This window comes from Hylobates moloch, unplaced genomic scaffold (assembly GCF_009828535.3).
Source record: "Hylobates moloch isolate HMO894 unplaced genomic scaffold, HMol_V3 SCAFFOLD_20, whole genome shotgun sequence".
Taxonomy (NCBI): domain Eukaryota; kingdom Metazoa; phylum Chordata; class Mammalia; order Primates; family Hylobatidae; genus Hylobates; species Hylobates moloch.
In genome coordinates this window covers 36766442-36788881 of record NW_026652295.1, presented here as the reverse complement: position 1 = coordinate 36788881, position 22440 = coordinate 36766442, and the positions used below count along the sequence as shown (strand labels likewise).

Sequence of the window (22440 nt, the reverse complement as noted above, 5' to 3'; positions counted from 1 at the left end):
GAACAGCGGATTTTCGTGAGACCACAAATTCAGCTGTCTGATAGTTCGTCTGAAAGTTTTGTCTCAGAGGAGTACCCGGTTGAATGAGGTGTCAGTCTGTCCCTACTGGGGGGGTGCCTCCCAGTTAGGCTGCTCAGGGGTGAGGGACCCACTTTAGGAGGCAGTCTGTCCGTTCTCAGATCTCCAGCTGCGTGCTGGGAGAACCACTACTCTCTTCAAAGCTGTCAGTCAGACAGGGACCTTTAAGTCTGTGGAGGTTCTTGCTGAGTTTTTGTTTGTCTGTGCCCTGCCCCCAGAGGTGGAGCCTATAGAGGCAGGCAGGCCTCCTTGAGCTGTGGTGGGCTCCACCCAGTTCGAGCTTCCTGGCTGCTTTGTTTACCTAAGCAAGCCTGGGCAATGGCGGGCGCCCCTCCCCCAGCCTCGCTGCCGCCTTGCAGCTTGATCTCAGACTGCTGTGCTAGCAATCAGCGAGACTCCGTGGGCACAGGACCCTCCGAGCCAGGTGCGGGACACAATCTCCTAGTGTGCCGTTTTCCAGGCCCGTTGGAAAAGCGCAGTATCGGGGTGGGACTGACCCGATATTCCAGGTGCCGTCTGTTTCCCCTTTCTTTGACTAGGAAAGGGAACTCCCTGACCCCTTGCGCTTCCCGAGTGAGGTAATGCCTCGCCCTGCTTCGGCTCGCGCACAGTGCGCTTCACCGACTGTCCTGCACCCACTGTTAGGCACTCCCTAGTGAGATGAAACCGGTACCTCAAGCAGAAATGCAGAAATCACCCGTCTTCTGTGTCGCTGGGGCTGGGAGCTGGAGACCGGAGCTGTTCCTATTCGGCCATCTTGGCTCCACCCCGAAAAGTTCTGATATGTGCTTTCCCTTTAGAGCATGTGCAGTTGAGTCACATAATTTTCCAGATTCAAGACTAGGCACCCTCACCCTTGCCTGAGGATCCTGAATCCCCAGAGAAGGCAGAACAAGGCTCAGGACAGAGAGCTGCTCTGCTGAGCACTATGGTCACCCTTTCTCTCGTCGCTTATGGGCCTGTGCAGTGTCCTTATCGTGCAGAGCCACTCACGCAAACCCTCCCTTGCTGATGGCGACCGTACATTCCTCCCACCCGGTGGCTCTCCTGTCCTCTGCTTCTTTCCGATGGTGACACAGCTGGCTGGAGCCAGCAGCACCACCTGCCAGATCCACACTGCTACTGCAGGACCAACTCCACTTCCCCCCCTGATTTTTATATTTGTAGTTTAGCTAATTCCATCTCCAGCAAATTCCTGCCCACCTGAACACAGACACTGTTTTAATCCCTTTCTCCTCTTCTGTCTCTTTTTATTTATTTCAAGAACTGTTTAAAATACATAAAAGAATAAAAATAAGTATTTATTATTTATAAGTATCACATACTTATCCCCAGAATTGACCATATTTAATATTTTTTGCATATACTTCAAGTCTTTTTTATTTTAATCAAAGAAATGAAACATTCTAGTTAATGTTGAAATCTCCTTTGTTCCCCATCAGCAGTCCCAGTCCTCACCCTCTCCTCAGCGAACAATCACTGCCAAGAATTTAGCATCTATCCTTCCAGAATATTTCACACCATTTTACAGACCTGTATGTTTTCCTGAGTCATGCATACAGTTTAGTGTGTGGAATCCCATATTGTACATATTGTCCTCTAACTTGCTTTTGAGCAAGCCTTCTGTTTCAGACCTTTTTCCATACTGATCTTTTCATAGAGCACCTGCTGAGCCTATTTTCTTTCCAGTTTGCCATATGCGTGAATGTAAAGGTGTGAGAGTAATAGGCAACAGTTAATTTGCTTTCACCACATGCCATGCTCTTTGTGTTTTCTCCTTGAGTCCTCACAACCCCAAATGGTAAGTACTGTTATCACGCCTACTTCACACGGGAAACGGAGACTTCCACTCGTGTGTATGATCCATATGGTTCTGGCCACTGTGATTTCTGGCCCCGGAGTCATGACACAGACATGTAAATGAGGTGTCAATAATATTCTGGGAGCCAGGAAAATAAAACCCAGCAGACAGTGACTAGTCAGTGCCTCGGCCTCTAAATTATTTGAAAGGTCTTCATCTTGCCCTTTGGTGGAAAGAAACTAAGCTCACGGTCATTAAATCTGGCTTCTATTGCTGACTCTATCCTGACAGCTCTAGGATGTCACACAGATTACTTCTCTTCTCTTTGCCTCAGTTTCCTCGCCTCTGAAATGGGATTCAGATTGCCTGGCTGCCTACCCAAAAGATTGTGCCGGGAACCAAATGAGATAGATCACGACTCTAAGACACTTTGTAAACCAGACAGTGGTCTGTGGATGGGAAAGTCTTTTAGGATGACAAACCTGGCCCGTTATTTTAACTTTCCTTATTAACAGACCGCCTACCATGTTCCAGCTACATCCCCATGATTTCATTTGCAGAATTTCATCCTCATTCCAGAAGCAGCGGCTTTAGAAAGATTGTTTTAAATCCCTTGTTTTTCTGGCTTAATTACTACTCTGGCAACAATATCTCTTTTCTTCCTCTTTCACATATACGTAGTATTTTAGCTTCATTATGGGTTAAACTGAGTTTTGTGGGTGGGTCTGGGCACCCTCTCAAAATTTATAGCTTTATTTCTATGGAAAAATTGTTTCTAAGCATCAAACAACCAACTACAAGGCAAGTGTTGGAACATCACCTGTTTATAAGTTGGGACCACTGTACTGTTTGCATTGTTCTCTAATGAGTTTGTGGAAGGAGAGCTAATCTCCCTGGTGAGATTACACACTTCTTAAGGAAGGGGTACTACATCTTGCACGTGTCCTCCATAACACCCAGCAGGTGCCATGCGCAAGAATGTATTCAAAACATACTTATTTAATTCTTCCAAAGCCCAGCTGCTTGTCTGCCTCCAAGACATGGGTGCTGATGGGAGTCACCTTGGGTGTCCCAGGAACCTCTGTGGTAATCATTGAATCATATACTGTCAAACTTGACAACTCACAGATGAGGCCCAGGAACACAGTGTATCTTGTCCAGACTCACTGGCTGAATGTAATTATAGTGGTAATAACACTATCAACTAATTTTTTTAGTATTTAGTATAATGCCAATACTTTCCTAGATGTTTCACATTTGTTAATGTATTTAATCTTTACCAAAAAAACTTAGGTAGTTATTCCTATTATTCCCATTTTACAGATGAAGAGACTGCAGCCTAGAGAGGCTAAGCAACTTGCTTAAGGTCCTAGAGCTGTTAAAAGCACAAAATAAAGATTCAGACACTGGCAGCCAGGGTACAGAGCCCACGCTCTCCACCCCTGAGCCTCACTGCCCCCAGTCCTGAAAGACCAGGAGTAAAGGCTGCTGTCTTGACCGTCACCCGTGATCCTCTCCACTGGAATACTTGGCCTAATAATACAGTGCTGGCATTCTCACTGGCTCCATGCCATGTGATCTGCATTATTAAATCCTTGGACAATAGGCAAGATAGGTACTTTGTTTAATGCTTATGTGTATTATACATTCTACCAAGTTCAAACAGTACAGAAAAGCACCAAAGTAAACTAAATGGCTCTTGAAATTCTTCCATCCAAAGCTAAAATCTGGACCAACATTTTGGCAAACATTCTTATAGACATCTATGTTTTAATACATATGTGTATAGTTCTGCACATGTGTGTATGGGAAAGAATAAACAAAAAATAAACAATTTAAAAAGTAAATAAGTTTTAAATTTTTATTAAATAAAAAATAATTAAAAATTTAAAAATAATACCTATGTGTATAGATACATATTTAAATTGGACATAATTGGGACCTCATTCTAGATGCGTTTCTGTGAGCAGGTGACCGGTGTTATTTCTGTCAGCATTCCGGAGAGGGTAACGGTTCATCCAGTGAGAGCCAGTGTGGGGTTGGGACATCAATCCTGCATGGGTTTTTTTGTTCTTGTTAAGCTTTTTTGTTTTTATTAAGACCATATTTATTTTTTGACAATTCATTGCTCCTGCTCAAACACCTTGCTCTCAGCGCCCAGCCCTGGCCCTGCACTGGGCAGGCTGCCATGCCTCTAGCAGTCTGTTGTCTTTCCTGGAAGTTTTGCCTACTAGAGAAGAGATTCTGGGTACCTGGGGAGTTGGAATAGTTATGCAGCTATCAATAAAGCCCAATAAACATGGCAGTCAAGCTTTTGCATTGACTAAACAATGCTGGTGGTTTTCTGGCCCTGTGAAATCTCAGCCAAGGCAGCTCCTTTGAGGTTTCACAGTGATTGCAAATGTGGCACAGTCATGGTGGTGACCACTCTGGTGCCACCTTGTCATTTCCCCTTCAAGCAGCATGGCAAGTTATTCTGAAAAAGTTCAGGGAAAATGGAATCTGATGGGGGGAGACAGATGCTCATTTCCTCGTCCTAACCAACTTCCCTTACTACTGATACTTTGGTTTAGAATTGCTATCTGGCTCTGCTGAAAATGAAATCATATATCCAACTCTCAGGCTGAAGTCCAGTGTGATTAGATATTAATGCAGTGTAATGGAAGATTGGTATTAAATTGAGACCTTCTGATCTTCTTACTCCTCAAAGTTCCCTCCCGCTCAGACTGCTGCCCTGCCAGCCCTGCCTCCCCTGCCTCCCCAAGCAGAAGCAAGGGCAGTGGGGCCAGAGCCCAGAGCCCAGAGCCCTAAGCCTGACATAGGGAGAGGGGAGTGGAGGCAAGAGGAACAGCAAGAGAGAGAGGGGAGGGAGACCCAGGTTCAGGCCAGTTCTGCCCAGGACAGCTCCCAGCGAGACCTCACTGCCTGGGCTCCTCGAACCTCCTCTACATCGTGGAGGGAGGAGTGCGTGGGACCACAGGGCCATGATTCTGGGCCTGTCTTCACTCTCAGAGCCACACGCATGTAGTTGAGGACTAAGAGCTTCCAACTGTCCAGAATCACTTGGACATTTGACAGGCATCGAGCTAGAAGGCTGAGAAGAACAAAATCTTTGCTCAGTTTCTTCCACTCCCGCCGCCTCCCCATGCCAGTGCTTTTTGTGAAACTGACTTGAACCTAATAGCTGTCACCAGCTGCTGTCACCAGCTACTGTCACTCATCCTATTTCTTTTTCTCTTTCTGGAGGTGTGTCCTGAGTAGCAGCCAGTGGGCCAGCTTTAGTGTACTCTTAGCTTCCATTAGGGACAGGGATGGGACTCTGATGTCCCAAACAGTGTGAACCTTGGCCAGGGGCTGCTCCCTTCACTTCCCCTCACCTGCTGGAGGAAGGACATGAGTGTGTGGTCAGTTCCACTGCTTGGCTCACAAGAGACAGCTAGGCCTGTGGAAACCCCACAGGGCCTGCAGGCCCCCTCTGCCGGCCCACAGGCTGCATCCCATCTAGCAAACCCCCCAAGAGAGCTGGGGGTCTGGGAGGACAGCAGTTGCCCACCGAGAAAATAGGCCACCAGCACAAGCCCTGAGCGTGGTCAGATGGCGTCACCTTCATGTATGAATAAGAGCATTTTTATGGAGACAGTGATTTTTCTTACTCTGTGTCCAGAACACTGGTTTCCGGGGCACAGACTTTGCACACAAGATGGTAATGACTTTTTAATGACCTTAAGGGGACTGGTGTCCAGGCGGCAGTGAATCAATCTCAGTGGGAGGTTCATAGTGAGAGGGAAGATGGAACACCTGAAACCAAAGGGGGAAAAACAAACTGCAAATACATATATATTTTCTTTGCTAACATTACTTGGTAATTAGACAATTACAGGAAACAGCTTCCCAGCAGCTGGCATTTCCACTGTGAGAGCGGAGGAGGGATGGCAGCAACTGTGAACTCCTCACATTTATTACAGAAAATATTATTGGAGTTTACAGTCGTGGGTACCATGCACTCCTCCAGTGTCCAGTGCATTCTGATGAGCTGCTGAGCGTTCAACCAAGAGCAGAACTCCTCCTCTCAGGGTCTGTTCAGGGCCTGCTCTGCTGAGTCTTAAATGAGCTGGCCTGGCCCATGCTGATCAATGAGGAATTGCCTTGAAAATATCGGGGATGCTTTTGAAACCACCCAGAGTCAGGCCAGTCTTGAGAATAGATGGTGTCGGGGGCAGCGTTTTGGAAGCAGGAAGGGAGGGGGTAGAGGCCTGTGGAGAACTTGCCATCACTCACGTGGTGGGGTCAGAGGGGAGTGCAGGACCCCCACTGCCCCAACCCAAGTGCTGGAACTCTGCAGCCTTCCCACATCCCTGCCCTCTTCAAAACTCTCCTCCTCCCAGAAGCCTGCCGTGCTGAGTAACTGCTCCCCGTCGGCTGCGCATCTGATGAATGACTGAGGTTATTCTGCCAACAGCCCTGGGGTAGGCCCCGTCATGGCCCCATTTTATAGATGGGGAAATGTATTTATGAACTCCTGCCACCGTGATTACATCTATTTGTCCGCACTTTTTTTTTTTTTTAATTATACTCCAAGTTCTAGGGTACATGTGCACAACGTGCAGGCCTGTCACATATGCATACATGTGCCATGCTGGTGTGCTGCACCCATCAACTCGTCACCTAACATTAGGTATATCTCCCAATGCCATCCCTCCCCCATCCCCCCACCCCTTGTTGTAATGAGCTTGGTCTGCGCTTTGTGCTTGTTTATGGAGGGCTTTGTAAGAACCCTAAGTGACATTCACAGATGGGGAGGAGTGCCTTCTGTGATGGGATTGTAAGCTCCTGAATAGGGACACTGTGTATGTCCTGCCTCTCTCAGCCATACATTAGGTGCAGCCCTGCTCCCTGCCCCTCCTATAGTGCAGGTCTCCGAGGACAGGAAGCCCTCTCTTCTCAGTGGGCATGACTCCGTCGGCCACACTGTCAGAGAGTTAACTGCACCATCTAATCAGGCAAACGGTTGTTTCCTCTCACAGGTCCTGGCAGTCAGTAACTTTTGAAAGGCAGCCTGCCTCCTTCATCCGTATCGTTGGGACACACAACACAGCAAATGAGGTAAGGGTCTCTTTTCATGAGAGGTGTCATGAGATTTCATGATGTACGGTAAATGCTACATCCTGAGTTAAGTGGAATTGTTTGTTCTGCCTGCTAATGGCCTGTTTTTCAGACAGCTTGGTGTGGAGAAAGTCCTGCAATTGCACAGTGGGGATATCATTATCATTTTTGGATATCTCTTCATTAGCAAATGAAAGCCAGCTCCTACTGCTTTGCTAATTCCTACAGCTCTGTGGAATCGGCCAACCACAGAGGCCTTGAGAGGTCAAACACCCCATCCCCTGTCTCTGAGTCCTCAGCCCTCCCAAATGACAGCAATTGCATGAGGTTCCTTGCCCCTCTGAGCATGGCGTCTAGCAGGCGGCCGTGCTGCTGACTTATCACTCCCTTGCTGTTTTGTAGTCACACTGTGTCAAGCGTGTGCCTCCAAAGAACCTCTGGTTTAAGAGAGGCAGCATAGGAAATGATGGGTCGAAATGCAACAGGTAGATGAGAAACATAAAAGTGGCAACATTTCTGCAATTTTACCTTTCCGTGACCTTTCTCAGATTTATGCAGGATTGGCTCTATGGTGTGCCACCAGGACAGTCGCATGGGGCCCAGTGCTTGAGGTTTCATGCTCTGTGGCACCATCTTGAAATGCTTAGGGTCTTTTTACCTTTGAATTGTGTTTTATAAATGAAGCTCCACGGCACAGTGGAACACACACCAGGACCTTGGAGCCTCGGCCCACATGCAATCCCGCCTCCTGCCCCTTCCCACCTTCCTGCCATGAGCTGTCAGCCACCCACTCCCTGAGCCAGGATGCCTGGGTTCTGCTTGGCCTGCCCCTCCTCATCTCACCATGATCACTGCCCTCTCTACCCCCAAAAGGGGCCCTGGCACAGGGACGGACGGGGCCAGAGTCTTGTGTGAGTCTTGAGCTCAAGTCACAGGATAGTGCCCTGGGTGCCTGTGAGGGGCTACGCTGGCTGGCAGGGCGGTGGGGGTGGGGTGTCCCTGTGCCCGAGGGAGCACAACATTAAGTAGCAAATAATAACCAGCATGACAGCTTGAGAGAGAGACCCTAGATGAAAGCAGAAAGGTTTTTTACTGCTTTTTGAACACAGGGCTCCTCGTTTCCATCCAGCAAATGGGCCCTGTGCTTGGGATTCATGCATTGTCTTTATGGAATTAAAATTTCCCCAGAACACATCAAGGTGTTTCTGGTACTTCAAAAAGCATTTTTAAACGTGAAAATATTGTGATAATTTAAATTCATTTTGGCTTTTTATTATTTAGAATAAAAATGGTCCACATCTACAATGTGTTTCTTGCAGAGAGGAACTTGTAAACAGAAACCTGGAACTCTTCCTCTTGCCTCTTTATTTCAAAACAAATCTGAAAACTATGAAAGGGAACCAACTGATGTTTTCTAAAGAAAAATTCAAGAATTATAAACACCGGGTCATAAACAATTGAAATTTTTACGTAGTAACGTATTGAAATCGAGTTCACTGTTTTCCATTTGCAGTTCTTGCTTTTCATGCACTGCATCCCCCCAAAAATTCTAGATCAGTTTTTTTAATTCCTAAATGGAACCCAGAAATTTTGTATTACAGCAGAAGGAATTCTCAAGTCAAAAAGGGCTAAGAAGCGGCAAGGCAAGTCTGCCCAGGGCCTTCTTCTAGGGCTGCCCTCGGTCCCAACCCCGTTACCTCAGTGACCAAGGAAGAAGAAAAGAATCTTGGACTTTTTTTTCAAAGCTATTCTAGATGAAGAATGATTTCCCATTACAGAGCTCTGAAGTTGGAGTGTAAGACCTCTCTTTCATGATGAGTTTCCCAAAAATATCTGTGCAAGGGTCCCCAACCACTTTGGTGGAGATTGGACCAGCCATTTTAAATGGGTTGGATAGTAGGTCACTAGTTAACTTGTGATCCATCCCGTTTGGCTAGTGAATAACTTGCTCAGTTGTCTTTTTGAATCAGTTATTGATCGGGGGAAAAAGCCTCAAAGTAGCGTTGCCAACTGGGAAACATCTTTTTTTTTTTTTTTTTTTAAATACAGAGTCTCACTCTGTCACCCAGGCTGGAGTGCAGTGGCACAATCTCAGCTCACTGCAACCTCTGCCCCCTGCATTCAAGTGATTCTTCTGCCTCAGCCTCTCAATTAGCTGGGATTACAGGTGCCCGCCACCACACCCAGCCAATTTTTGTAAATTTTTTTAGTAGAGACAGGTTTCACCATGTTGGCCAGCCTGGTCTCGAACTCCTGACCTCAGGTGATCCACCTGCCTCAGCCTCCCAAAGTGCTAGGATTACAGGCGTGAGCTACCATGCTGGGCCAGGAATCATCTTAAGTCATAAAATAAATAATGAACAGGATCTCATTCTCAGAGCACAAAAAAGGCACAATAAGCCAGGTGCGTTGGCTCACACCTGTAATCCCAACACTTTGGGAGGCTGAGGCCACAGGTTCACTTGAGCCCAGGAGTTCAAGGCCAACCTGGGAAACATAGCGAGACCTTGTCTCTACTTAAAAAAAAAAAAAAAAAATGGCGGGGCCTGGTGGCTCACGCCTGTAATCCCAGCACTTTGGAAGGCCAAGGCAGATGGATCACTTGAGGTCAGAAGTTCGGGACCAGCCTGGCTAACATGGTAAAACCCCATCTGTGCTAAAAATACAAAAATTAGCTGGACATGTTGGTACGTACCTGTAATCCCAGCTACATGGGAGGCTGAGGCAAGAGGATCGCTTAAACCCAGGAGGCTGAGGTTGCAGCGAGCCGAGATCGTGCCACTGCACTCCAGTCTCGGCAACAGAACGAGGCTCCATCTCAATAAAAAAAAAAAAAAGAAAGAAAGAAAACCAATTAGCAGGCACGGTGGTGTGCACCTATAGTCCCCGTTACCCAGGAGGCTGAGGCAGGAGGATCGCTTGAGCCTAGGAGTTCGAGGCTGCAGTGAGCTATGATTACACCACTGCACTCCAGCCCTGGGCAACAGAGTGAGACCCTGACTCAAAAAACACAAAATGTACAATAAAGCTGAACTTTATTGGGCATCAAGAATACAGCAAACCCTCAGAGAATGTTCTTTACTGCAGCATACTGGGTTCTGGGACATTATTTGAAAAAAGTTGTAACACCTATCTTAGAGAACAATGGAAATATGTGTAAGCCAGTATGGCAGTTCAGAGGCGTGAGGGACAGGGGTCACATCAGGGAAGGAGGATGACTTGGGCTAGTCAAGCAGGATTCCTGGGAGAGACAGCTCTAGAGGATATGACTGCATGGACAAGAGCACTTCGTGAAGCTGGGGAGGGCCGCAGCATAGGACAGGAGGCTGGAGATGAGAGTGCGGCACCACCCTGATTCACAGTCCCGTGGGAGCCAGAACTGTGCCATCAAAAACAGGGGTCAGGGTACCTCTCTCACTATGGAGCGTGGCCTGGAGGGCAGAGGACGCAGGGTTTCCTCTGTCTGTCCCTGCTTGTTTGCTAAGTAACATCAGCAGCTGTCTCAGCTGGCTATTCCGTTGGCTAAAGTAACACATTGATTTCTCACAGTCCCAGAGGCTGGGAGTCTGAGGTCAGGGTGCCAGCAGGCTCTGGTTCTTGGTGAGGGCCGTCTTCTGGGTTCTGTCCTCAGACGGCCTTCTTTGGTGTGTGCACTTCCGCGAGAGAGAGTGACAGAGGGCGCAGGGATGAGCGCTCGGTCTCTTTTCCTGTAAGGACAGCAATCCCATCATGGGGGTTCCACCCTCATGACCTCTGCTGAACCTGATCACTTCCCAAAGACCCCACTTCTAATCCCATTCCATTAGGGGTTAGGGCTTCCACTGAGGAATTTGGGAGGGACACAAGCATCAGTCCATAACAGTGGCCTTCGTTTTAGTCAGAGCCAGAGAAACACTCTGTTTCCCTTTAGCTACTCAGCGTTTGTGAACCCAGAGATTTTATGCTAGCTTCAAAAACTATCGATGGAGTTGGTCTATGGCATGGAAAGGTCTGTCTGTCTGTGTGCGCACAATAAAGGGAAATCTGGTAGAACACACGCTGTGCCAAATGGCCCAGGTAGGCCTGTCTTCTGCAGGTGCTTCGCCATCAAGAGAGGGGCGGGCAGAGCAGGGACTGGTGGGGAAGCACAGCATGGAGGCTCCTGTGGAAGAGCGTTCAAGAGAAGACGGTGGCTGGGCAGTTTGGCAAAAGGTGGGAAGTGGCCTGGGCAGTGTGTAAGTAGCAGCTAGCAGAGCGGCCGGCTGTTTAGAGAGACCTGAAGTCATTCTTGGGGGCAGGAGCTCAGCGAGTTGATAGCTCTGCAACAGTGACCATGGAAACTGCCCCAAACTCCAAACACCCCCGGCAGCTGCTGGAATAGGAGAAGGCGGACAGCAGGCAGTGCGTGGGAGCAGGTCCCCCAGGCTGGCCTGACTGAGCTAAGGCGGACTGGGATTTCTTGCCTGCTGTAGGTGTGTATCTGTCTTGCTCCAGTCGGCCAGGTCTTCCTGCATCCAAAGGCTCAGCCTCCGTCTGCTGCATGCTAATTTTCCCCGCTTCCCTCCGATCCGTCCAGCTCTCAGGCGACAGCGGCCGCGGCAGTCTGTGAGTGTAGATTTCTTGATCACCTGCTCTGGCACGCTTCTGATTTCCTGCGGCATTCCATCCCTCTCCTCTGGGAAGTGTACGTCTGCTACTGGCATTGGTCTCTCATCTTCCTTTGTGAGCACCGCAGCAACGAATTCATTTAATTTTTTAGCTACATTTATGACTTCTGTCAATAAATTCCCCCAATGCTTACCTCTTAAAGACTCCACCACTTCCTTCTGTAACCCCTGTTCCTTGTGTACCCGGTATCATCCTTATCATTTATCTTAACTCCTCAGAGCACTCCACTTTCACTTCCCCCCAGTGTGTGCTTCTGTCGTCCTCTGCTCCCTGCTCACCTGGCTCTGGAAGCTCCCCTGTGCTTGGCCCGGTGCTCACGCGTGTCTTTTCTTTACCCTCAAACGCTTCCCCCGACTCCTTTGTCTTCCTCCCATGCGCAGCACTAGATGGCAGACAGATGTCGGTGTGTCTTTCAGCACATCCACCCTCCGCTTCCATTGTTTCCATGCATCTGATTGTCCCCACTGCCTGTGGCCAAGGAGGTCCTTCTTGACCATCTCCTCAGTCACCTTATGGTGGTCTCAGCTGCCAGCTCAGCAAGCTCACGGTCATTCCTTCAATGCTAATCGACTCTGAGCCACTGGGGAGACAGACACTGCCCCTCTTCTAAGTCTCTCCTGTCTAAAATAAACTAGACCTTGTCAACAACATTACAAACATTGAGGGAATCTTTAGTTTCAGCCCCAAAAACTGCTCAAAACCACACTGGTTCTGATGTACGGGGTCTCCCAGAAACCCTTCCATTTCATGTTATTAATTATCTGAGCAAATAACAGAGGCACATACCTACATCCTTAAATAAACTCAACTGGGAGTAAATAAGATCAATTCTATGCACCCATGAAAATCAGGCAGCGATGTTCAAGAAACAGAAGTTATGCCTGTTTCTTTTTATGGCTTTTATAAAAACGTGGGTTTGAAAGTTCTGGAGTGATTTTTTTCAGTACGCAGGGAGCTCAGGGGCCCACAAGCAGTCTTGAGGGTTAAAAAGGACTGTAGGAAAAGGAAACTCACTGCAATGTATTCAGAAAGACAGGGTTTCTGCTCACAAGAACCTACATTAAAGCTTTTACCAAGTCAATAACAGAAACTCAGGATGGTATTGACAGGCTTTAGGCAGCTCTCAGGTTCCATTTTACTTACTGAATTTATATAGTGAGGAGAGAGGCTGTGTCATATTCATCTTTGTATCCCTGGCACCTAGCAGGGTGCCTGGCACGTGTAAGCATAGAGGACCTGTTAGCTTAATGAATGGGTGAGTGATCTCATCTGTACACCCATCTCTCCCCCTCCCAGTCAGTCAATCAAAGAAAGCAATAAAGGAAAAGACGTAGTAAATCAACCTTTCATTATCAAGAGGCCGTGGCATTCCAGTACAGAGTTCCTATATGGAGGATTTTCTTAAACCAGAAACATTTGTAAATGGAAAAGTATGTGCACCAGATATCTCAGCATCTCCTAGCTTAGGACCCTTATAATAATAATCATTATTATTAATCACAGTAATAGTAGCTAATATTTGCTGAGCACTTACTGTGTGACAGGTTCTCTTCCAGCCCTTTATATTTATGACATGATTTAATCCTCATATAGGAAGTAGGTTCCACTCTCACCCTCCTTTTAAAGATGAGGAAACTCAATACTAAGTGTTGGCAAAATTGTGGAGCAGTGGGCAGTTCTCCTCCAGTGCTGTGGGCAGATGGACTGACCCTGTCACTCTGGAGAAGAGTTTGGTGTTTTGTCCTAAAGGAGCATGTGCACACATTCACCCTGTGGCTGAGCATTCACTTCCACTCCTCTGTGTATTCTCCAACGAAGCTCTTGTGCCAGTTTAGGAGGCAAGAGTGAGGATGCTGTCACCGCAGCCTTGTTCATCCTGAACCCAATGGGACACCACGAGCATCCATCCACAGAGGATGGGTAAGCAAAGCACAGCATCTCATACAACGGGCTGCAGGGACTATAGGTGGATGAACATAATAGCATCTTGAAGGACAGAAGCCAGACACCAAAGAGTACGTATACTAGGATTACATTCATGGAAACTTCAAAAGCAGGCAAAGCTTCACTACAACATTCATGCATACACAACTGGTAACACTGCTAAGAAAAAGAAAGCAAGGGGACGAATCTTATCTGAGCCAGAATTGGGGTTTCCTCAGTGAGGGGGAGGCACCACTGTTTCTTGTCCCACATGGTATTTCTATGGGAAAACTGTGCCTTATAGCATACAGTTTTGGCAGTAGAAAGTTTAGAGGCAACTGAGGCTGAGAGACATTAACTAATTTGTACGAGATCACCCCAGTCTTGAGTGGCAGAATCAGAATGTGAATCCAGGCAGTCTGGCTATAACATCAAGGCGGCTGCATCTCCCACAAAGGCATAATAGACGGCAATGTGCAAAATGAGCCCAGCTGCACCCTGGCCCAGAACTCTATGAGTCAGGCATTGATAAGCAGGTGGCTGTGAGCATGCTGTGCACACCAGTTTGTGCTAGATCTTGGGGAGAAACTGAGGCAGGACCCTTCCTTAAGGGGATGGCAGCTTCACCACCTGGTAGAAATGAATCCCCATTAAAAAGCCCCTTAACTCTGGGTGAGATTTCAAATGGCTGTACCTGATTGATGGTAGAGACATCAGTGAATGAAGACAGCAGCCAGCCCTGAAGGAGGAGGGTGAGTCCTGATCTGTAAAATGGATCGAGTGATCCTGGCCCTTGGAGTTTGGGAGCCATGAATGAGTTTATATCTGAGAGGACCTGGGAGGGTGGGAGGGTGCAGAGCACTCTGCAGGCTCGCCGCTCCTTATTCCAAGGAGAGTGATCAGCCCACGAGCGTGTCACAGGAGCATCTGCATGAGCTGACAGCAGCAGGACAGAAAGTCTACAAGTGGCTGCTTGAGCTGCCCTCCAGGACCACTCGGCTCAGGGCCTGGAGTGAGGCAGAATTTATTTACAGGCTTCGGTCAGACCAGTGAGTGGCTCTGGGCTCCCATGCCACCCTCGTTCCCATAGCAACCTGTGGCTGTAGTGGAAAAAAACAAAACAGGGAAACAGACTCTTAAAAAAAAAAAATGAAACAAATGCTCCTTCCTGGCGTGGTGATAATTATTTCTGAGGTCCCCCTGCCCCAGGTCTGATTCCACTCTCTCTGGCCCCGTGAGGACTTCCCCGGCAGCATCCTCCAGAAGACCATCGTCTCAGCCCAGCAGCACCTCAAAGCAGTCACATGCTGGCTCCAGGGCCAGAACTCCCAGTGGGCCAGCAGCAGCATGAAGCAGACGTCCCGGTGGCAGAGCGCAGAGAGAGCAAATGGAGAGGCAGACCCCTCCCTGCAAAAGCTCCTGGTCTGCAGAGAGCACCATTCCAGGCTTCAGACTCCACTTCTGTGCGGGAGAGAACCTGGCCCTCCAGGGGCTTCATGTCCCAGCAACTGGAAATGGATGCCCACAAAGAAAACCTGCTTGGGAACAGAAATGACGGAAACAAACTTAGGTTTCAGATGGCAGCATGGAGGCCCTGTATGGTGTATGCCAGGTACTGGGCCAGCGAGGAGGCAGTGCAGGGACAGCCGGGATAGTCAGGCCCAGCGGGCAGCCTGGCACCTGTGAATCTGCATAATAGTCCGAGCAGGAGGCTCTGACTGGCTCCCCACCACGCTGCAGTTCTTGAGAGCAGAGACTGTGTTGTAGCATCTTTGTGTCCTCAGCACCCAGCCCAGTGCCTGGCACACAGTAACCCCTCCATAAATCAGACCATGGGCCAGCGCATTGGTGCGGGATTCCAAGGGGAATAAGCTCTCAGGAATCACTTGTGACAGCCTGAAGCCAGATGAAGGAATAACTGAAGATGGCATCACGGCTGTGACTGCCATGCCCTTGGAGGATGGCAGAGCTCTGATGGTTATGAGAGAGTCTGGAAGCATTCGGTTGCACAAAAATGTAGGCTGGGGGAGAGGCAGTGAAAGCTGAGCCATCCAAACAAAAACTTGGATTTAAGGATTATACCTGCAGATAATGATCAAAGCCAGGTGCCTCAGAAGAGCCAGGCTAAGAAGAAAGGGGTGTGGAGGCTCTAGAAGCTGGTTCCACGAACCAGCACTGGGCAGGCAGGGAGGCGGAGGATGCACTGAGGGGAGCGAGCAGTGAGTGGAAGGAAGGGAGGGGCCTCGGCACTGGTGCCAGCTTCACCTCCAGCCAGCTGTGTGGCCCCAGTGTCATTTCACCTCCCTGCCTCTCAGGACACTTGCCTTTGAAATAAGGAGAGTGAACTAGATCTTAAAGCTTCCTTCCCAGTGAGACAGGAAAAAAGGCAGAAAAATACTTAGTTCGTTTCATAATTATAAAAGAAGAGCTTTTAGGCCGGGCGCGGTGGCTCACACCTGCAATCCCAGCACTTTGGGAGGCCCAGGCGGGCGGATCACGAGGTCAGATCGAGACCATCCTGGCTAACACGGTGAAACCCCGTCTCTACTTAAAAAAAAAAAATTAGCCGGGCGTGATGGTGGGCGCCTGTAGTCCCAGCTACTCGGGAGGCTGAGGCAGGAGAATGGCGTGAACCCGGGAGGCGGAGCTTGCAGGGAGCCGAGATCGCGCCACTGCACTCCAGCCTGGGTGACAGAGCAAGACTCTGTCTCAAAAAAAAAAAAAAAAAAAAAAGACCTTTCATGGGCTTCTTTATATTTAAATGTTTGTTATGAAAGATTTTATTGGAAGAAAAGAGAAGAAAAGCAGGACAACACTGAGCACATATGGTCGTTTCAGACACTGCACAATCCTCAGATCTGTCGTATTGGAGCAACAATAATTCTCCACCCTCAGCTGGCCTGGGAGAAAGTGCCCCCAGACCTGGGCAGATGAGTACCCAGGAGCCTCCCAGCAGTGAGATGCATGGAGACAGCAGCTTGTGAGGGTCCCCTCAGATGTGTCCCATTGCTGTGCCAGCAGTGAGGGGTGATGCTGGAAGCCTCCACGCAGCTAGAGCCCTGTGAGACAGAAGGTGCATGCAGAGCCTGGTCACACAAAGTGAAGAACCGCCCAGGCAGCCAGAGACACATGGGCCAGCCCTGCGGGGAGAGCAGGGCAATGGCCGGGCTCTCTTGGTGCCTGTCCGGTGTGGGAAGGGGGCCCTGGTGAGGCCACATCTATCAGGTGGGGAGATTCAGGCATCCCAGAAGCCTGCAAACAAGAACACTTCCCTTTTTTTGTTTCTTAGTTTTTCAAAAAAATAACTAAAAGATACCTCTACCACTCTATGGCCGAATCCATTAAGACAAGAAAGTAACTCTCTCCCTGGAACTCTGGAGTGTACACACATAAAAAACAGGGCAGGAATTCCAGGGCTGCCTGGGGTGATAGGGATTGGAAAGGCTCTTCTTCCAGAACCTTCCAAGCATCAGAGTTCCAATTATCTGTGGATCCCCTGGCCTACGTGAATATGAGAAAATGATATTGTAAAGTTTTTTTAAAAGCTGTTGCCATATATAAGCATTGTCACCCAGAAACTTACCTCCATACCTAGTGCAAAAATATTTGGGTATCCTATCACCCTAAGCAATACTGAAAATTTGTTGCTCGCAATTTGGGAATGTCTCCCTATGAAGTAATTCCTGGTTTTGTTTTTTGTTGTGTTTGTTTTTGAGACAGAGTCTCACTCAGTCTTCCGGCTGGAGTGCAGTGGCGCCATCTCGGCTCACTACAACTTCCGCCTCCCAGGTTCAAGCAATTCTCCTGTCTTAGCCTCCCGAGCAGCTGGGATTACAGGCACCCGCCACCACACCTGGCTCATTTTTGTATTTTTAGTAGAGACCAGGTTTCGACACGTCGGCCGGGCTGGTCTCGAACTCTTGACCTTAAGTGATCCGCCTCTCTCAGCCTCCCAAAGTGCTGTGATTACAAGGTGTGAGCCACCATGCCCAGCCCCTAACTGAAAACAATGTGTTGGGCTGTTTAGATGCACACAAAAAACCAAGGTTTATCAAAAGGGATATTTTGTTGGGGGCACTCGTCTTCATTTTTAAAGAACAAAAACAAAACATCTCTGCAGTCTGTAGATGGACTGTTAACTTCTGCTCTGAGGCGAGCATAAGAGAGATGTTAATGGTGACCATCGTCAGGATCTGTTATGTCACTGAACGCTGGGTGGGTGTGTGATGCCACCACACCAGCCACTGTGAAAGGGAAATAGGGGATCTTTAGGGGAGTGTAAGTTAGAAGCCATGGCTTTGCATCTGACTTGTGGACAGACATCAAGAGGCAGGCATCTATTTTATAAAGATTCGTCAACTTGTATTTGTAAGTTGAAAGCTTGGATGAGAAATCCTATTTGTATTGGTTGGCATGAAAGCAGTCTGTGGAAGTTACTCAGGAGGAACCAGGAAAGCAAGGCAGAGTCATTGATCAACATTTATTAAATTTCCCCAATTTCTGCTGCAGTTCACAGTGGACTCTTATGCCAACTTGGGAAAATTAGCAAAGGCTTCTGCTTTTAAAAACCTTGAAAATTTGTCAAGCAAATAGTGCTCAGGGAATCCTTCTAATGAGAGGCAGCAGCCACCAAGCAGCTGAGGAATTAGCCTAGTCACCAAGAAGGGGCTAGCACATTTGTGTGCATTGTGTCCAGGGTTCACGGAGAAAAGAACACCCAGGCTATCTCCAGCATGTGGTGAATTATGGCTCCCAGAGAGGCCAGGCAAAGTGATCATAAACAGCAGCTACAGAAAAGGACACCCGATTGTGACTGAGGCTGTGTCGGATTCATACACACGACCACATTCCAAATTAGCCGGCTTCTCTCGGGGGAGAGATCCAGAGGCCATTGAAGACGGTTCAGCGAAGGTGCCCCTTTGTGAGCAGCGGCAATCAAACAGGCTAATGGGATACATGATTGCTGAAAAGGGGAAGGGAGAATGATAAATCAGTAGTGCGGCTCTGCCCAGTATGTCTCAGCCACTTTTGGTCACATCCTTTCCAAGAGGTATTGCAGTCTTGGGAAAGGTTGGAGAAAAGAAATTGAATCACATGAGCTTCTGAGCAAAGAGAGACTCAGGACTTGGCTGTTCCACCTAGAGGGAGGCCCAAAGGTGCCTGGTGGAAAGAAGTGGGCTGAGGAGCTTGGGGTTACGGTGGGAAGGGGAGGGCCACATGCCTAGTATTTCCAGATTTCCCCCCTACCATGGCAGTGATGACTTCCTCCAAGCTGCCATCACCCTCCTCCAGCTCCTGTGTATAAAAAGCACTGCCGCCTCCCTTCCCTCACACTCCTCTCCAAGGGCTGGAGGCAGCTTCACGCCCAGCCCCAACAGCGTGGCCACCAGTGAGGGTGCCAGTTTCCCCACGACAGGCTTGCTTTTCACTCCCGCTCCCAAGAACAGAATTGGGACCACCCACAGGACCCCCCCCCCCGAATGCCCATTTGCATTGCGTGCAAATCTGAGGATTTCTGGGGTCCCAGGAGAAGTAACCCCAGCCTCGTACACGTTGATGGGCATCTGAGTGGTCCAGGAGCTAGCTGGGTGTTGGCTTACACACTTGCCACATTTGGCTGAAGGCTGCTAGGCTTAAATCATCAACAGAGATGACTGAGGCAGGCACACTGCTCCACAGAGGGGTGACCAGAGTGAACTGTAGACAGGCTGCCAGGAGTGAGGTGCCAGGGCCCAGATCTTTATGTGGAAATCTTCTCCTCATTCCCTTTGCCTGGAAAGCAGCTCCCCTCCCTGCCTCCCAACCCCTCAAGGCCTCACCTGTGCACACCTTCCTCTCTGTAGCCTGCCCTGACCTCTCTTCCAGGCAAAATTAGTTTCTCACACACCTGATGTATGAACTATTACTGATCCCATGCTGGTAGAATTGTTTGTGTGAGGCAGGCATGTTGATACAGTGGAAAGGTCCAGGCTTAAGGGATGCACAGCCCTGAGGTTCATTCCCAGCCTGCCACTTGCCATTTGCAGAAGAGTGAACACAGGCCCCAGCACAGAGGTGCCTCTGCCCCCATCTGCCTGAGAGGTCCTGAGGGCAGGAGCCGTGCTGTGGGCGCACCTGCTGGAGTCTGCACTCAGTGAAATCACTGCAGGGAAAGGGTCTGTGAGAGTCTTTGGCATGAGTGCAGGTCTGAGCTGCTGTGCCTGGAGCCCGGGACCTGCTGCTGCCACTTTCTGTGGCACCACAGTATGCCCGTCCCCATCCCTTCCAGGGAACCCTGACAGTCACTGTGGGCACTTTTCTTTCCTTTATCAGTCTCATCCAGTCTGTTACCAAATTCTGTTCTTTCTGATTTGAAAATGACTCTTTCCTATTGATTCCAAATTGCTAAATCAGAGGATTCCAAGGTTTAAAGGTTTCTTGTCATCCAGATTTTTAAAATACTTGTTATTTGAATTTGTCACCACAAACAACTTATATTCCTTTTTAAATAACTTTTTTAGTTTTGTTTTGTTTTGTTTTTTGTTTTTAAGCACTTTATTATTTTTATTTTATTTTATTTTTCTTTTTTTTTGTTTTTTATTTATTTATTTATTTTTTATTATACTTTAGGGTTTTAGGGTACATGTGCACAATGTGCAGGTTTGTTACATATGTATCCATGTGCCATGTTGATTTCCTGCACCCATTAACTCGTCATTTAGCATTAGGTGTATCTCCTAATGCTGTCCCTCCCCCCTCCCCCCACCCCACAACAGTCCCCGGAGTGTGATGTTCCCCTTCCTGTGTCCATGAGTTCTCATTGTTCAATTCCCACCTATGAGTGAGAACATGCGGTGTTTGGTTTTTTGTCCTTGCGATAGTTTACTGAGAATGATGTTTTCCAGTTTCATCCATGTCCCTACAAAGGACACGAACTCATCATTTTTTATGGCTGCATAGTATTCCATGGTGTATATGTGCCACATTTTCTTAATCCAGTCTATCGTTGTTGGACATTTGGGTTGGTTCCAACTCTTTGCTATTGTGAATAGTGCCGCAGTAAACATACGTGTGCATGTGTCTTTATAGCAGCATGATTTATAGTCCTTTGGGTATATACCCAGTAATGGGATGGCTGGGTCAAATGGTATTTCTAGTTCTAGATCCCTGAGGAATCGCCACACTGACTTCCACAATGGTTGAACTAGTTTACAGTCCCACCAACAGTGTAAAAGTGTTCCTATTTCTCCACATCCTCTCCAGCACCTGTTGTTTCCTGATTTTTTAATGATGGCCATTCTAACTGGTGTGAGATGGTATCTCACTGTGGTTTTGATTTGCATTTCTCTGATGGCCAGTGATGATGAGCATTTCTTCATGTGTTTTCTGGCTGCATAAATGTCTTCTTTTGAGAAGTGTCTGTTCATGTCCTCTGCCCACTTTTTGATGGGGTTGTTTGTTTTTTTCTTGTAAATTTGTTTGAGTTCATTGTAGATTCTGGATATTAGCCCTTTGTCAGATGAGTAGGTTGCAAAAATTTTCTCCCATTCTGTAGGTTGCCTGTTCACTCTGATGATAGTTTCTTTTGCTGTGCAGAAGCTCTTTAGTTTAATGAGATCCCATTTGTCAATTTTGGCTTTTGTTGCCATTGCTTTTGGTGTTTTAGACATGAAGTCCTTGCCCACGCCTATGTCCTGAATGGTATTGCCTAGGTTTTCTTGTAGGATTTTAATGGTTTTAGGTCTAACATATAAGTCTTTAATCCATCTTGAATTAATTTTTGTATAAGGTGTAAGGAAGGGATCCAGTTGCAGCTTTCTACATATGGCTAGCCAGTTTTCCCAGCACCATTTATTAAATAGGGAATCCTTTCCCCATTTCTTGTTTTTGTCAGGTTTGTCAAAGATCAGATAGTTGTAGCTATGCGGCATCATTTCTGAGGGCTCTGTTCTGTTCCATTGATCTATGTCTCTGTTGTGGTACCAGTACCATGCTGTTTTGGTTACTGTAGCCTTGTAGTATAGTTTGAAGTCAGGTAGCGTGATGCCTCCAGTTTTGTTCTTTTGGCTTAAGATTGACTTGGCGATGCGGGCTCTTTTTTGGTTCCATATGAACTTTAAAGTAGTTTTTACCAATTCTGTGAAGAAAGTCATTGGTAGCTTGATGGGGATGGCATTGAATCTATAAATTACCTTGGGCAGTATGGCCATTTTCACGATATTGATTCTTCCAACCCATGAGCATGGAATGTTCTTCCATTTGTTTGTATCCTCTTTTATTTCATTGAGCAGTGGTTTGTAGTTCTCCTTGAAGAGGTCCTTCACATCCCTTGTAAGTTGGATTCCTAGGTATTTGATTCTCTTTGAAGCAATTGTGAATGGGAGTTCACTCATGATTTGGCTCTCTGTTTGTCTGTGATTGGTGTACAAGAATGCTTGTGATTTTTGTACATTGATTTTGTATCCTCAGACTTTGCTGAAGTTGCTAACCAGCTTAAGGAGATTTTGGGCTGAGACAATGGGGTTTTCTAGATATAAAATCATGTCATCTGCAAACAGGGACAATTTGACTTCCTCTTTTCCTAATTGAATACCCTTTATTTCCTTCTCCTGCCTGATTGCTCTGGCCAGAACTTCCAGCACTATGTTGAATAGGAGTGGTGAGAGAGGGCATCCCTGTCTTGTGCCTGTTTTCAGAGGGAATGCTTCCAGTTTTTGCCCATTCAGTATGATATTGGCTGTGGGTTTGTCGTAGATAGCTCTTATTATTTTGAGATACGTCCCATCAATACCTAATTTATTGAGAGTTTTTAGCATGAAGCGTTGTTGAATTTTGTCAAAGGCCTTTTCTGCATCTATTGAGATAATCATGTGGTTTTTGTCTTTGGTTCTGTTTATATGCTGGATTAC

The 22440-nt window shown here is 47.6% G+C and overlaps 2 protein-coding genes across 12 annotated transcripts in view; one reads left to right on the top strand and one right to left on the bottom strand.

Annotated features, from left to right (window-relative positions):
* BTBD9 (BTB domain containing 9) overlaps positions 1-22440 on the top strand; it is a 495597-nt gene that overhangs the window by 462042 nt on the left and 11115 nt on the right. For all 10 annotated transcript variants that reach the window (XM_032141217.2, XM_058432661.1, XM_058432663.1 and 7 more), the window contains one exon: positions 6904-6982. In XM_032141217.2, coding sequence (XP_031997108.1) covers positions 6904-6982 — 79 coding nt within the window. The remainder of the gene's footprint in view (positions 1-6903; positions 6983-22440) is intronic.
* The window catches only part of ZFAND3 (zinc finger AN1-type containing 3), a 378840-nt gene continuing 372938 nt past the window's right edge, over positions 16539-22440 (bottom strand). Inside the window, exon 6 of one of the 2 annotated variants that reach the window (XM_058432668.1) lies at positions 16539-18515. In XM_058432668.1, coding sequence (XP_058288651.1) covers positions 18327-18515 — 189 coding nt within the window. In that variant the 3' untranslated portion in view covers positions 16539-18326. The remainder of the gene's footprint in view (positions 18516-22440) is intronic. The other variant, XM_032141222.2, reaches the window with a different exon arrangement.